Source organism: Myotis nattereri (genome assembly GCF_964212035.1).
Source record: "Myotis nattereri genome assembly, chromosome: 4".
In the NCBI taxonomy this organism is placed as follows: Eukaryota; Metazoa; Chordata; class Mammalia; order Chiroptera; family Vespertilionidae; genus Myotis; species Myotis nattereri.
In genome coordinates, this window is record NC_138079.1 from 105,599,522 (window position 1) to 105,616,716 (window position 17,195).

Genomic DNA, 17,195 nt, shown 5'->3' on the forward strand with positions numbered 1-17,195 from the left:
GGAAACCTTAGAGTTTTGCATTCAGGCCCGGGCTTTTTGGAGGCTCTGGCCCACAAACCCATCGGCCTAACTGGAGGCCCTCCTTGCTGGTTTTCCTCGTCTCCCCTCCTGACCAGACTGGGCCTGAAACTCACCCTGCAGAGAACTTTGTAAAATTACATCTGACTGTGGACAAAAGGGGCCACACACTAAACCTGACAAGCTCCGGGGAGCCCGCACGGCGCCTTACAAACTCGGAGACCTGGAGTAACCACAGAGGACGGTCTGAAATGGAAACTTTCTGACTAGCCCGGCTGGCGTGGCTCAGTGGTGGAGCATCGCCCTATGAACCAGGAGCTCACCGATCAATTCTTAATCAGGGCACATGCCCGGGCTGTGGGCTCGAGCCCCAGTGGGGAGGCAGCTGATTGATGATTCTCTCTCATCATTGATGTTTCTATCTCTCTCCCTCTCCCTTCCTCTCTGAAATCAATAAAAATATATACATATTTTAAAAACAGCTTTCTGACTAAAAGCAGTTCATGGTGAGCAGTCATGTCCTAGGCAGGTATTTTCCCTAACAGAGGTCCATCTGTACCTTAGCCGAGCCTGTCTGTTACAGTCTTTTTTGCATCTGCAAAAATATACCTAATAACATGCCTTTGGGATATCAAAGAAACTTCCTTTTTTCAGACCCCCTCAAAGCACAACTACCAGGCCAGAGCAGAGACTACAAATCCCCTCATTGTTATGATCATGTTAATTCACTGTTAGCTATCCTATGCCCACCTACTGGGTAAAAGAAGTATGTGTCTATTCCTTTTACTTTTATTTTTTAAAATATATTTTATTGATTTTTTACAGAGAGGAAGGGAGAGGGATAGAGAGTTAGAAACATCGATCAGCCGCCTCCTGCACATCTCCCACTGGGGATGTGCCCGCAACCCAGGTACATGCCCTTGACCGGAATCGAACCTGGGACCCCTCAGCCCGCAGGCCGACGCTCTATCCACTGAGCCAAACCGGTTTCGGCTCCTTTTACTTTTTATTCAATCCCAGAGATTCTCTCCCGGCTACCCCTGCCCCCCCCCCCCCCCCCCACCGTTTGCTTTGTCCTGCCTCCCTAATCTATCACCAGTGAATTTCATGTAACCCTTATGCCTCCTCCTTTGTTTGTAGTGTATAAATAAGGTGCAAAACTGCCATTCTCTGGAGCATTTTCTCAGTCTGTTGGGATTTTGCTTCCTGGCAGTTGTCATCAATTTTGCTCAAATAAACTAAAAAAAAAAATCTATAGGTTTGAACATTTCTTATTCTGACATTTACTTGGTGTAGTGCACCAAGATTCCAAAGAGGCCCACCAGGCCCACCAGACCTGGACCCATGCTTAGCACCGGCAGGAGCCCAAGGTGCCCCACTGACCCGTTCTTTGTCTTGCATCTTTTTTGCATTGGGTGAACTTGGGTGAGTTTCCATTGGAATTCTGGACCTTCTGGTTTTAAGATAAGAGGCCCTGATTTTATTTGAGCCGGTTTTAAAATTTATGTATGTATGTATGTATGTATGTTTGTTAATCCTCACCCAGTGATCTTTTTCCATTGATTTTTAGAGAGAGTGAAAGGCGGGCAAAAGTGAGAGAGAAACATCGATGTGAGAGAGACACATTGGTTGGTTGCCTGCCACACATACCTGATTGGGGTTGGGGATTGAACCTGCAACCCAGATATCTGCCCTTGACCAGGAATCCAACCCATGACCCTTTGATGCATGGGCTGACAGTATAATCACTGAGCAAACTGGCCAGGGCATTGAGCTGTTTTTTTAAAAAAATATTTTTATTGATTTCAGAGAGGAAGAGGGAGAGAGAGAAAGAGAAACATCAATGGTGAGAATCATTGATTGGCCTCCTGCACGCCCCCCATTGGGGATGGAGCCTGCAACTGGCAATTGGGCATGTGCCCTGATTGGGAATCTAACTGTGACTTCCCAGTTCATAGATTGACGCTCAACCACTGACCCACACTGGCTGGGTGTGAGCTGCTTTTAAAAATCCTCCAGATAGAGCCCTGGTTGGTGTGGCTCAGTCGGTTGGAGCATTGCCCTGTACACCAAAAGATTGCAAGTTCGATCCCATGTCAGAGCAGGTATGGAAGGCAACCATCACTCTCTCTCTCTCTCTCTCTCTCTCTCTCTCTCTCTCACTCTCTCAAAAATCAGTAAGCATATCCTTGGGTGAGTATTAAAAAATAAATCCTGCCCTAGCTGGATTGGCTTAGTGGATAGAGTGTCAGCCTGTGGACTGAAGGGTCCCAGGTACAATTCCGGTCAAGGGCACATGCCTGGGTTGCGGGCTCCATCCCCTGTAGGGGATGTGCAGGAGACAGCCGATCAACGAGCCTCATCATTGATGTTTCTATCTCTCCTTCTCTGAAATCAATAAAAAATATATTTTAAAAAAAACCCTCCAGATAGAACTAAAGGTTAAGGGTTGGTAGAACCCAGGCTATGGCAGGACAGAAGCAAAAAAATAAATGGCTAATTTTTAACTTTGGTTTTTCAATTGGAATTGCTTTCTGAGAGTCTGACCAAAGAACTTTTTGCTGAATAAATGAGAACCTAAACTCATTTGGCTATGAAGATAAGGGGCATTTCCTCCCTCCAGCCCAAACTTCCTTTCTTTCTTTCTTTCTTTCTTTCTTTCTTTCTTTCTTTCTTTCTTTCTTTCTTTCTTTCTTCCTCTCTCTTTCTTTCTTTCTTTTTAAATATATTTTATTGATTTTTTAAAATATATTTTATTGATTTTTTACAGAGAGGAAGGGAGAGAGATAGAGAGAAACATCGATCAGCTGCCTCCTGCACAGCTCTTACTGGGGATGTGCCCGCAACCCAGGTACATGCCCTTGACCGGAATCGAACCTGGGACCTTTCAGTCCGCAGGCCAACGCTCTATCCACTGAGCCAAACTGGTTTCGGCTATTTTATTGATTTTTTACAGAGAGAAGGGGAGAGGGATAGAAAGTTAGAAACATCCATGAGAGAGAAACATCGATCAGCTGCCTCCTGCACACTCCCTATTGGGGATGTGCCTGCAACCAAGGTACATGCCCTAGACCGGAATTGAACCTGGGACCCTTCAATCCACAGGCCGACACTATCCACTGAGCCACACCAGTTAGGACCCAAATTTCCATTTTTCTTTGTAGAGATGCCAGGGTGTTACCAGACAGGGGACCTGGACCTGAGCAGGTCTGCCCAGGGCCAGCCTGTAGCATGTGGGTTCTTGACCTCGTGCAGGAAAGATGTCACAACATGAGTCCAGGTGATTGGGCGGATGTTTATTAAAGCTGGGCCAGTGAACCAAGGAAGGGATTAACATAAAACCAGCAGCAGGACAGACCTAAGGGAGGCTGCTTGGCTCTAGAAATGTTACAGGGATGAAATGAGCCCAGGCTGGGCTGCTTTTGCTCACTGGAAAGTCACAGAAAAGGAAGCCTTGGAGACAGATTCAGGGGGTGAGCCCAGGAGGAGCTGCTGCTGCCTGTTGCTCCCCATGTTGCAGGTGTCATGGGAACCCTTAAAGTTTAGGAGATGAGTGCCTGTGGGGGAGGAGGGGGGAGGGAAAGGCACGTGTGCTCCCGGGCTGGAATCTTAGGGGAAGTCTAAAGGGGAGGGATTCAGTAGAAAATGCATCAGTTTTCCAGGTGTGCCCTTTTAGGGTCATGGTCTCTACTGATTGGTCAGCATCAGGGCAGGGGGTCATTAGTCATTGCAGCTGGTCCTGGTGCAGCCCACCTGGTTTTGCTGCTTTTCTGGGCCTGGAGCTAAAATACAAGAGCCTAGATGTTATCTCTGGGGAGGTGACCGTCTGTACTGGCTGTAATTGCTGGACCAGTTTGTTCAGCATCTGTCTCATTTTCCTCATTCCACTTGGCAAGGAATTTTCGAGTGTCTTACTGGCCTGCTGCAAGGAGGCATCCCCCATGAGATGTAAGAGCCCCATAGGGAATGCCAGCTAAACTGTAATTAATTAATTGACTCATCTGGGGATGTGCACTTCAAAGGTTGTTACCTAGTGCTCTCAGTTCTCACCACGGTTTCAGAGAGCCAGGGAGAGAAAGCAGGACCCTAAGAGGGCTGAATGCAACTACGGAGGCGATGCCCCTTGCAGTCAACTCAAGCAGCACACTTCAACTCACCACACAATATCCCTAGAAATTTGTTCAGACTCTGCAGACATCCAAATAAAACTAAAATTAAATTAGGAGGCCCTAACCGGTTTGGCTCAGTGGATAGAGCATTGGCCTGCGGACTGAAAGGTCCCAGGTTCAATTCCAGTCAAGGGCATGTACCTTGGTTGCAGGCACATCCCCAGTAGGAGGTGTGCAGGAGGCAGCTGGTCGATGTTTCTCTCTCATCGATGTTTCTAACTCTCTATCCTTCTCCCTTCCTCTCTGTAAAAATATCAATAAAAAAAAAAAATTAGGAGGAGCACAGATCAATTCTTTTTTATTTTATTTATCGATTCATTTTAGAGAGAGAAACATTGATTTGCTGCTTCACTTATTTATGCATTCACTGGTTGATTCTTGTATGTGCCCTGACCAGGGACTGAACCTGCAACCTTGGCATATTGGGATGATGCTCTAACCAACTGTCTAGCCAGGGCCGATCATTTTATTTTTAGCCGGGCCAATGTTGCTCAGTGGTTGAGCATTGACTTATGAACCAGAAGGTCACAGTTCAATTCCTGGTCAGCTTGTGGGCTTGAACCCTACTAAGTGGCATACAGGAGGCAGCCGATCAATGATTCTCTTTCATTATTGATGTTTCTCTCTCTCCCTCTCCCTTCCTCTCTGAAAGCAATAAAAAAAAAATTTTTTTTTTAAGTGAACAAGAAATTTTAGAATTCTGTCTGGGTAGCTCAGTTGATTAGAGCATCATCCTGATATGCCAAGGTTGCAGGTTCGATTCCCAGTCAGGGCACATATAAGACTCAAACATGAATGCATAAATAAGTAAAGCAGGGCAGGGGAGAATAAAAAAAAAAATAAGTAAAGCAACAAGTTTCCCTCTCTCTCAATCAATAAATTTAAAAAAAAAGAACTTGTAGAGCTGTCCCTGATCTGAAGGCTGCTAACGCTAATAAATGCCAATACCCTGTTCTTCCCCCTTCTACAGCTCTTCCCCTATATACTTTGCTCTCTGAGCTTTCTTGTCCGGACTTGCCCTCTCTCTCCCTTCTTCCTTCCCCTTCTATCGCCTCTCTATCTCTTCCACTACCACCTCCCATACTGACCTAGGGCAGTGGTTGGCAAACTGCGGCTCGCGAGCCACATATGGCTCTTTGGCCCCTTGAGTGTGGCTCTTCCTAAGCCTTAGGAGTACCTTAATTAAGTTAATAACAATGTACCTACCTATATAGTTTAAGTTTAAAAAATTTGGCTCTCAAAAGAAATTTCAATCGTTGTACTGTTGATATTTGGCTCTGTTGACTATGAGTTTGCCAACCACTGACCTAGGGGAAAGTGAGGATAGAAATTCAGACAAGGATAATGCAAGAATTCTAGCAGCTCCCTTTGGAGAAAAGCTGGTCTCAGGCAGAGGGGAACCAGCAACTGTATATATTACTTGGACTAGAACATAATTAAGGAATCTACCTAAAGATTTCCCTGATTTTCTCCGGGACCCTGATGGACTCACAAAGGAACAATGTAACTGTTAGAGCATGTGATCCTGGCCATTCCGACCTATTCCAATGAATGTACCTACTGGCTTCTGGGAGCAAAAGCAACAGAATTAATAGTTGGGGCATGCGTGGGAGGCAACCAATTCAATGTGTCTCTCTCACATTGATGTTTCTCTCTTTCTGTCTCTCCCCTGCCTTCCACTCTCTCCAAAAATCAATGGGAAAGAAATATCCTCGGGTGAGGATTAACAAAACAAAAAAAAGAAGAAGAAGAAGAAGAAAAAGAAAGAAAGAAAGAAAAGAGAAAGAAAGGTTATAGAAAACTGAAATGGGATTTAGAAAAAAATAAAAAGAGCCCAGCTGGTGTTGCTTAGTGGTTGAGCATCAACCTATGAACCAGGAGGTCACGATTGGATTCGGGGTTGATACTGAGTGTGGGGTGTGCAGGAGGCAGCTGATCAGTGATTCTCTCTCATCATTGTTTCTATCTCTCTCTTCCTCTCTGAAATCAACAATAAAAATATATTTTTTAAAAAGCTCTACATTTATATATTTTAATTTTTTTCCTTTTTTAATAAATGTATTGGGGTGACATCGGTTAATATGATCATATAGGTTTCAGGTGTGGGTTTCTATGTTATAGGATCTGTATATTGCACTGTGTGCCCACGGCCCTGTTAAAGAGCTAAAGAAAAACTGCCTCAAGCTCCCACGCTGGGACACCTTAATTATAAACTTTCCAATTTTTTATTTTATTTTTAAAAATAGCCGAAACCGGTTTGGCTCGGTGGATAGAGCGTCGGCCTGCGGACTGAGAGGTCCCAGGTTCGATTCCAGTCAAGGGCATGTACCTGGGTTGCGGGCACATCCCCAGTGGGAGATGTGCAGGAGGCAGCTGATGGATGTTTCTCTCTCATCGATGTTTCTAACTCTCTATCTCCCTCCCTTTCTCTCTGTAAAAAAATCAATAAAATATAAAAAAATAAAAATAAAAATATATTTTATTGATTTTTTACAGAGAGGAAGGGAGAGGGATAGAGAGTTAGAAACATCAATGAGAGAGAAACGTCGATCAGCTGCCTCCTGCACGCCCCCTACTGGGATCAAGCTCACAACTCAGGCATGTGCTCTCATCAGGAACTGAACTGGCAACATTTCCCACCCAGTAAGCCATACTGTCAGGGCTTAATGTAACAGTCTTAACTCAGCAACTTCGCTACCTTCTCTGCAGGATGAAGACAGCAATGATTACGTTTTGCCCACTGACCACCTTCTTGTTCCTAGGAATGGTTTACAGAAAACTCCTTGGTAATGCTGGCTTAACTTGGCTTCCAGGTGGAGCTGTAAAAGGTGACCAGTGATATTACCGAGCTGGATACCCGATTAACTTCCAGGGTGGATATAATGGAAGGTTCTTATTTACCTCAATAAGATCTGTCCAACAAGCTGAATTAATTATTCTAACTCGGACTTGTCAATTGGCCAACAATCAAATAGCCAATATTTGTACTAATCTATCCCCTTGGTGTAGTTCACAACTCTAGAATGTTTTAGAAACAGTGAGGCCTCTTAACTTTCTCAGGACAGCACGTAAAGAATAGAAAATAGGTTGCAGAATTATTAGATATCATACAGAAATTGAAACAATTGGCAATTATCAAAATTCCAGGACATTTTAAAGCTGCCACCATGAAAGCAATAGGAAATCATTTAGCTGATGCTGCAGCTAGACAGGCAGCATTAAACAGCCAAATTATCTAGACCCGAGACTGATCCTTGCTTCCTATGAAATCAAAAGGTTCACTTTTACCGTTCCAATGGACAGCTGCAGAAGGAAAGAGGATATGGCGACAAGGGGGAACCTTTGCCTTGGCCAGTGTGGCTCAGTTGGTTAGACCATTGTCTCACACACCAAAAGGTTGTGGGTTTGATTCCCGGTTGGGAAACATACGGGAGGCAACAAATCAATGTGTCCCATTCACATCAATGTTTCTCTCTCTCCCTTCCTCTCTCTCTCAAATCAGTAAACAAATCCTCGGGTGAGGATTAAAAATATCAGGTATCGGGAATCTTTGACCCAGGCAAACACATATGGCTTGGACTCAATCAGAAACCAATCTTACCTATAGGGGCCCAACTCCCTATACTTCAGCATATACATGTAAATTATCCCAAAAAGATGATTTCATGAAGTAAGCAATATTACTAGAAATCTTCTCTTACTGTATCATAAAGTATACAGCCGATGTTCTATCTGTCCAGATATAATCCTGGAAAACCAGTCCATGGATCCCAAGGACATTTTCCACTTCCTTTAGATCCATTTGAGGTATGGTAATTCAATTAAAAAAATTTGCATATTTTTATTGATTTCAAAGTGGAAGGGAGAGAGAGATGGAAACATCAATGATGCAAGAGAATCACTGATCAGCTGCCTTCTGCACGCCCCACGCTGGGGATCAAGGCCACAACCCAGGCATGTGCCCTTGACCGGAATTGAACCCAAGACCCTTCAGTCCACAGGTTGACGCTCTATCCATTGAGCCAAACTGGCTAGGGTGGTATGGTAATTGAATTTTATCCAAATGCCACCATTTCATATATGATGATTTGTATGCTTTCTCACCGGGTTGAGGCATTTCCTGGCAGGAGAGCAACAACCTTAAGGCTAGGTAAATTATTATTGGGAAAAATTAAATCCCAATTGGGAAATTCCCTCTGAGTTACAGTGACTGAAGGACGCATTTCACTGGGCAAATAGTGCAATCCATTTGTAATATTTGGCCTATTTTACAGTGTTTCCATTGTGTTTACCACCCCAGTTCTCTGGGTGGGTAGAACATACAAATGGCACAATTCAAACTCAACTAGGGAAAACCCACTGGGGCTCCCTCCCTGCCTGCTGCAGGGAGTCCCTCTGTCCCTCAACAGACTTTGCTTCCGCTTACAAAAAACAAACCACTCAACCAGGTATATTTCCAGAAGCTTTTAATCTCTGTTGGCCAAAAGATCTCCTTATACTGCTCCTCAGCCTGAAATCTACTTCTTTTGGCAAACAAAGTCTTTCTTCTTATGAAACAGTCACCAGTTACCCCATAAATCTGGATGAAGGAACATACGAACCAACTTTACTAAAAGGAGACATTCTGAATTATTACCAAGGGCTCATTACCAGCTTTTAGAAACTGATAAATGGGTGACATTTCATTTCCCTGCATACTCCTGGGAGAGGAAGGCTTCAAAGGCCACGACTTAGCCCGGCTGGTGTGGCTCCGCAGCTGAGCAGCTGTCCCGCGGTCGCAGGCTGCATCCCGCCCCATCCGGGCTCCTGCGGAAGGTTAGCCATTGATGTGTCTCTCTCACATCCATGTTTCTCTCTCTCTCTTTGTGTCTCCCACTCCCTCCCACTCTCTCTAAATTGAAAAAATATCCTCGGGTGAGGATTAACAAAACAAAACACACCGACACATATTTAATTTTCAAGCGATCGTGAGACGCTTGGCATGCTGGCGCATAGCAGGCACGTGACACAAGACCGGGCAGCGGTAGCCTTTGGTGGGCGTGGGTTCGGTAAGCGTATTTCCAAGGAGCAAGATGTCTCAGAGTCCAGGGAGAGCAACGCCGGGAAGGAGAAAAGACAGCGAAGGAGGAAAGAGGAAAAGGGACGAGGTGAGGAGGAACCAGGGTGGAGGGCGCCAGCGAGAGGCCCAGGCCGGGGCTGGAGCGCACGAGGCCTGGCTTGGGCGGAGCGGAGACCCCGAGCGGCACAGAGGGAACGCCCTGAAGGTGGGTCCGAACCGGACTGCGAGGACCTTGAGAGTCGGGGTGGAGCGGACGGGGGTCCTGGGAGCTGGGGAACGGCGGCGCCCACTGCTTCTGGGCTCTCCATCCTCCCGGGGCAGCTCGGACTGGACGCCCGGGTCCTCCGGGTCCCGCCCCTAGGGGGCGGGGTTAGCGGTTCTGGCCAATGACAGGCCGCCCAGAGGCCCCGCCCCCGAAGCATCACAACTGTCCAAACCCGGGGAGCCCTGTCCTGGTGGGGGGATTGCGCGATTGCGGAACCTGCGGCTGGTGAGTGCGCACCCCCAGGTCTCCGCACCGATCCCGCCTCCAGCCGGTGCCCTGCAGATCGGGCCCGACCAGGCGCCGGCAGTGACTCAGCGCGGGGAGGGTGGCGACTCGTTGGCACTGGAGATTCGAACTGTCTGGGCCTTGAACGCCGGGATGCGTGGGGTGAACAAGTGTCTTCGGAGCTGGTCGCGGGCAAGTGCTGGTGCCTAAGGCCGAGCTGGGGTGGGAGGGAGAGGGCCAACCCCCAGGGTCGGCCGAGGGAAGCCGCGCTGCACCGCCTTGCCTGGGCCAGGACCGGGGTGCGGGGTGCGGGGTGCGGGCTGGGTCCTGAGCTTCTGACCCAGCTGCCCGCCCTAGGACACCAAGATGCCTGATGAACAGCAGACACCGAAGGAGGAGGAGGAAGAGATGCAAGAGGAGATGGTGCTGCTGGTGAAGGATGACAATGAGGGTGAGGAGAAGTATGAGGTGTTGAAACTCAAGATCCCCGTGGACAACAAGCAGGTACGTGTCCCACACCCCGATCCCTAACCTGGAATCTGAGGATGAGCAACCCATCCTTCTGCCCCACTGCCCATGCTGAGGTCGAAGAGGTATCACACCCACTGTGCCAGGGTCTGTGCTGGGTGACCACCATATATATATATTCCGGGGTTCCCCATGGAGCCTGATGCGTAGCACTGGTAGACTGCTGAGTAACCGCGCAGCTAAAATCCTGTGTGGTGAGAGCAGGCGCGGGGGGGGGGGGGGGGGCGGGGGCGGGGGGGGGGGGAGAGAAGCCCGGAGCTGGGAGCCTGATGCAGACAGGGTGGGGGAGGGGCCAGGTTAGGCAACAGAAACCCCTTGGGTAGCATTTACTGTTCTCCAGGCACTGTGTTAAGCACCTCGGTTCTATAACATAGGTAGTATTTGTTCCATTTTACAGGTGAGGAAATTGAGGCCCAGGAAGCTTGATAGTTTGGTGACTGGCCAAGGTCTCAAAGTTAGTAAAGAGATGGCTTATCCGAGACCAGTGAGAGTGAGAGGTGAGGTGAGTGGCGACTCCAGGCAGAAGAAATGGGCCTTTCAGTGGCCCAGAGGGAGGGAGTGGGGCACGGGGAGAAGCGTGGATGAGCTCAGGGTGTTTGGCAGGCCAGGTAGGGCATTTGGGATTTATCCTGAGGGAGAGGAAGGTTTGACGAGAGGAGCTTTAATATCAGAATAGGAGTTAGATTTCCCCCTTCAGCCCCCAAACTGCCACAACTTCCAGTGCAGCCTGCTCATACCTGGGGAACTCTGGCTGGGCCAGGTTTCTGGGCCCAGGCTCTGGTTTCTTCCTGCAGGGGAGCCAGTTCCCAGGGAAAGACGTTCGGCTGCCCCCTAGTGGGTGTGGTGGGCCCTAGGGGGAGGGGGCTGGCTGCTTTGGCCTCTGCTCCCAGTCAAAATAGCTCTGTAGGTCTGTTTTTCTCAGGCCTCCTTGGCCCATCATGCTAGCTTACTCCGCCTCTTCTGGCCCTGTGATCTCCTGATCTCCCCATTCCACCTGTAAGTTAAGAACTCAGACTCCAGCCTGGCCAGTGTGGCTCCGTGGTTGAGCCTCAACCTATGAACCTGGAGGTCAGGGTTCCATTCCTGGTCAAGGCACATGCCCAGGTTGCAGGCTTGATTCCCAGTGTGGGGTGTGCAAGAGGCAGCCAATCAATGATTCTCTCTCTTCATTGATGTTTCTATCTCTCCGTCTCCCTTCCTCTCTGATATCAATATATTTTTTTTAAAATAAAAAGAGAACTCAGACTCTAGAGCTCAAGATGGACTTCCATCTCCATCAGCTACCAGCTGTGTCACCTTGGGCAATCTCTTCTAGATTAAATGTCTTAATTTTAAAGTCTTTGTGCCTCACTTTCCTCATTTGTAAAAGGAAAATCATACCCGCACCTACTCCTTAGGGTTGTGAGGATGAAATGAGTTAATACATGTAAAGAGCAAGAACTGTGTATGGCACATAACAAATACTAGGTAAATATTATTCATTCTTCTTCTTCCTAAAATTTAAGGCCTTGGTCTACATCATCCTTCTAGAGGATTTTTTTTAAAATATGTGTTTTTTTGTTGATTTCAGAGAAGAAGGGAGTGGGAGAGATAGAAACATCAATAATGAGAAAGAATCATTGATCTGCTGCCTCCTGCATGCCCCCTACTGGTGAACAAGCCTGCAACCCAGGCATGTGCCCTTGACCAGAATACAACCCGGGACCCTTGAGTCCCCAGGCCAACGCTCTACCCACTGAACAAACCAGCTAGGGCCTTCTGGAGAATTTTCAACTCATTTTTATCAAAGGCCTTTTTGGGGTGTATCCCGGGGCTGGGTGTGAAAGGGGAGACCCGCATGGGGGCGTAGACAGAAGATTGAGGGCAGACAGCTCAAGGCAGTGGGGAAGGTTCACAGACAAAGCTCAGTGGGCATTTGGCAAATGGAGGCAGAGGAGGGGCATTCCAGGAGGAGGAAACAGCAGAAGCAAAGGCTCAGAGGAGACGGGGCCAGAGAGCTACAGGTATTGGAAGCCGCATAGGAATTTTACATACGCGTGAGGTGATACGGTACCATCAGAAGCCTCAGATCAGAGGAGACATGTTGGGTTTTCTGTTCAGAAGATTCACTGGCTGTTGTGGGGAGAACAGGCCATGTGAGGCTGGCAGCCTGCTCTCAGGTACTGACAGCAGTGGAGACAAGACAGAAAGTTGGGGATATTTTCAAACCTTGATTGGACTGGCTAGAGCTCAGGATGGGCTGGAGGAGGCTGGGCATGGCTGGTCATGAAATGTGTACGGAGTGCTAGACTCTAGACCAGCCATGGGCAAACTATGGCCCACGGGCCGGATCTGGCCCGTTTGAAATGAATAAAACTAAAAAAAAAAAAAGACCGTACCCTTTTATGTAATGATGTTTACTTTGAATTTATATTAGTTCACACAAACACTCCATCCATGCTTTTGTTCCGGCCCTCCGGTCCAGTTTAAGAACCCATTGTGGCCCTCGAGTCAAAAAGTTTGCCCACCCCTGCTCTAGACAGAACATGTAGCAGTTAAAAGCATCGGTTCAAACCCCAGCTTCACCATTTACCAGCTTTGCCTTGGCTTTCTCATCTGTAAAGTGAGATAATGAAAGTAAGATTTTTGAAAGCCAGACTGAGTATCTATCATCTGGGTGACTTGATTTGGAGGAGGAGGGTGGAATGAGGATTACTCAAACACTTCCCATCAACATTTAGCACACCTGCCCACAAGGTAGCTCATGAGCTTGCTGTGTGGTCTCCCTGAGTCGCAGTTTCTCTGAAGATTGTCATCTCTAAAGCTCTTTCCAGTGCTGACATCCTGCATCTCGTAGCTGTCATCACCCAGTCCCATGGCCAGTCATTGTCCAGAACAGCCCTGAATTATGCTGCACACGGGCGCTGAAGAATTCTCTCACTGCCTATCAAAATCCAACATCTCCAGCCCTAGGTGGTTTGGCTCAGTGGATAGAGCGTCAGCCTGCGAACTCAAGGGTCCCAGGTTCAATTCTGGTCAAGGGCACGTACCTTGGTTGCGGTACACATCGCCAGTAGGGAGTGTGCAAGAGGCAGCTGATTGATGTTTCTCTCTCATGGATGTTTCTAACTCTCTACTCCTCTCCTTTCCTCTCTGTAAAAAAATCAACAAAATATATTTAAAAAATAAAAATAAAAATCATCATTCTCCCCTTTAAAAAAAATTAAAAATCCAATTTCTTCTTAATGAACACAAAGATATTTTCAAAGGGCTCTGTGCACATCTGATCCTCTCTCTCTTTGCTTAAACCTTTGAGTGTTTTTCTGTTCCCTCAGGAAAGTCTCAGCTCCTAGGCCTGGCATTCAAAGCTCTACACCACCTGACCTCATGTCCTGATTTCATGACCCAACACCCATCCCATGCCCCAGTTCAAACAGACCTGACCCTTTCTCACCTCTGAGACTTTGCCTATGGGGTCCTTCAGCCTGTAAAACCCTCTTCACCTTTCCCACCTGCTTTCTCCAGGAGTTGTTCTCTCTTCTAGATTAAGTTTTAATTTTAACAAGCATACAAATCACCTGGGAATCTTGTTAAAGGGGAGATTTTGATTCAGTAGGTCTGTGGTGGGACTCGAGATTCTAACAAGTTCCCGGTGATGCTGATATGGCTGGTCTGTAGCCAGGAGCTAGTGGTTCTCAACCTTGGCTGCACATTAGAATCACCTGGGAAACTTTTTAAAATCCTGATTTCTGGGTCTCATCCTCCAGAAATTCTGTTTCTTTGTTACTAATGTTGTGGCCCCACCCCATTCTCTGGCCAGATGACTGCAATGCAGGAGCCTCTTCCCTGGGCTCCTGATCTGCCTGCTGCCTCCTTCTACCCCAACATCCTGATAGAGAATTTTAAAATGAGTCTCATCTAGTCATGTCCCTGCAAGGTACCGTCTAACATCTCCTCTAATGGTTCCCCATCTTTCATATTACAAGGCCCTAGGCTGAGATCCCCTCCAGGGCACCCCATCCAATACTCTCCCCTCCATGCATTCTGCCCTACATACTTTTTCTTGCCATTCCTGGGTCTTCACTGGCAAAACTGCCCCAGGGTCTTGCTGTGCCCTCTGTAGCCTGCTTTCTCACTTCTTTTAGTTTTTTCTCGTTACATCAGTTTTTAAACATTTACATTTGAAACATTCACCCAGTATCAGCATTCATCCATTTTTCCCATAAGCAGGAATTTAAAAAATATAATACAGAATCCCCAGTGCCTACAACACAGTCTGGCACCTTGCACGCCCTTAATAAATACTTGTTGAATTATTAAAGAACAGGTAGAATGACACTGGGCATGTGCTATGTACATTAGTGCAGTCTCTAATTTAATGTGCGCACCAGTGCTATGAGGGAGGCACCCTGGCTTTCCTGTTTTCCATAAGCGGAACTGAGATCGCAACTTGCGGAGACCCGGGTCTCTTGCCCCCCCGGCCTGTGGGTCAGGACTGACCTATCTCCTCTTTCCCAGCAGGTCCCGAGCAAGCCCGCAGCGCAGGCCGCCACGCAGGCCGCCGATCCGGCGCGCCCACACGCGTGCGCGGACTGCGGCCGTGCTTTTGCGCGCCGGTCCACCCTAGCCAAGCATTCGCGCACGCACACGGGTGAACGGCCCTTCGAATGCCCCGAGTGCGGCCGGGGCTTCTCGCAGAAGTCGGCGCTGACCAAACACGGCCGCACGCACACCGGCGAGCGGCCCTTCGTCTGCACCGAGTGCGGCCAGCGCTTCTCCCAGAAGTCGGCGCTGACCAAACACGGCCGCATGCACACGGGCGAGCGGCCCTACAAGTGCCCGGAGTGTGACAAGAGCTTCTCCGCCGCCTCCAACCTGCAGCAACACCGGCGGCGCCACACGGGCGAGAAGCCCTACGTGTGCACGCAGTGCGGGCGCCGCTTCGCTCAGAGCTCCAACTACGCGCAGCACCTGCGCGTGCACACGGGCGAGAAGCCCTACGCCTGCCCCGACTGCGGGCGCGCCTTCGGCGGCAGCTCGTGCCTGGCGCGCCACCGACGCACGCACACCGGGGAGCGGCCGTACGCATGCGCCGACTGCGGCACGCGCTTCGCGCAGAGCTCGGCGCTGGCCAAGCACCGGCGCGTGCACACGGGCGAGAAGCCGCACCGCTGTGCCGTGTGTGGCCGCCGTTTTGGCCACCGGTCCAACCTGGCGGAGCATTCGCGCACGCACACGGGCGAGCGGCCCTACCCCTGCACCGAGTGCGGTCGGCGCTTCCGCCTCAGCTCCCACTACGTCCGCCACCGTCGTGCGCACGTGCTGCACCGTCTCTATATCTGCACTGTGTGCGGCCAAGACTTCAAGCTGCCCCCTGGCGTTTCGGCCGCCAGCGTTAGCGAGCGCTGCCCAGGGTGTGAGAGTAGGTGAGCCCCCTGTCGCTGCGGCTGCTAGTGTTTGGCTGAGGAGGCGCATGCCAGGGCCCCGACCCCCAGGGGCTGGACTAACTGGACAAGGACTGCGGGACCCTGGTCTGGGAAAGGGTGGGATGGCAGAACTGGCTGCCCGGGACCTGGGAGACATGGCAAATCCCCTACTGGGATTTTTGGGAACAGTGGCCTCTCCCACCTCACTACAAATCCTCCACCCGTGTTAGTGAATATTAAGTATTATATCCTGACGCACACTTGCCTGTGAATGAGTAGATGGGGAGAGGAGCAAAGTTGGGGTATTCCCCGCCCGGTCTTAGGTGACTTAAGTGAATCGTCACGGAACCAAGTGGGTGTCTATAAGCCCAAAAGCGTTCCTGGAACTGGGTTTGTGTGTGTGGAGTCAGGCTGAAGCTGAAGGGGCCAACAGTTTCGGTGCCCTTGCCCCCGCCCTGCCTCCCCAGGCTTCTCCCCACCCACAGCGGACATGTCACCCACTGAGCTGCTGCCCAGATGCACTATGAGCCCCCAGCTCAGCTCGGAGCCCGTCTCAAGAGGCTCTGGCCAATCACGGGCGTTAGCGATTGCTTCCGGGGGCGGAGCCGCAGGAAAGGCCAGTTACTTGTGTGGGGCTTGCTATAGGCCGCGCCTTACCCGGACTGGACCAATAGGAGCAAGCTTCAGGCGCGCGCTCATAGGCCTCTACCCTGGATTGCTTCAGTGTTGGCCAATCATCTTAAAGGTGTGGATACCAAACTGAGATGTTCTATTGCAGTGGGTCTCAACCTTCCCAATGCCGCGACCCTTTCATACAGCTCCTCATGTTGTGGTGACCCCCAACCATAAAATTATTTTCGTGGCTACTTCATAACTGTAATTTTGCTACTGTTATGAATCGTAATGTAAATATCTGATATGCAGGTTGTATTTTGATTGTTACAAATTGAACATAATTAAAGCATAGTGATTAATCACAAAAACAATATGTAATCATATATGTGTTTTCTGATGGTCTTAAGCGACCCCTGTGAAAGGGTCGTTCGACCCCCAAAGGGGTCAGGACCCACAGGTTGAGAACCGCTGTTCTATTGCGTGATTAATACATGTGTCAGACCAAATGCTAAAATTAAAGCCAGAAAAATGCTCAGTGTGGATGGATTTCAGCAAATCACTGATCATTCTATCTAGAAGACCTCATCAATAATACCTCCATTATTGCTCTCTCCCTCCAGGGAGCATGCCCGTGCCATTCCCCCACAGGAGCGTGTCTCCTAACCTCTATGGGACCCCATGAGACTTGCAACCAGGGGAGCAACGGGCAGTGTCAGCTCCTCCTGGCTAACCCGCTGAACCTGTCTCCAAGCCCCCTTTTCTCCGACCTCCCAGTGAGCCAAAGCAGCCCAGCCTAGGCTCTCTTGTTGCTTCTATGCCCTTCCTTGTTTCACTGCCCTAAGTATGTTTTTGCTGCACCTCAATAAATTCTTGCTTGCTTTTGTACAATAATCCTATATAATCTTTATATA

At 49.0% G+C, this 17,195-nt stretch overlaps 1 protein-coding gene across 1 annotated transcript; it reads left to right on the plus strand.

The window, feature by feature from the left end:
* Positions 1-9,259: 9,259 nt before the first annotated feature.
* On the plus strand, positions 9,260-17,164 carry LOC308518592 (uncharacterized protein; the record flags this gene model as incomplete). Its single annotated transcript, XM_081090307.1, has 4 exons — positions 9,260-9,451; positions 9,608-9,736; positions 10,094-10,240; positions 14,762-17,164. The coding sequence occupies 4 exons, from the start codon at positions 9,260-9,262 to the stop codon at positions 15,671-15,673; spliced, it is 1,380 nt and encodes a 459-aa protein (XP_080946433.1). The 3' UTR covers positions 15,674-17,164.
* Between the last annotated feature and the right edge of the window lie 31 nt (positions 17,165-17,195).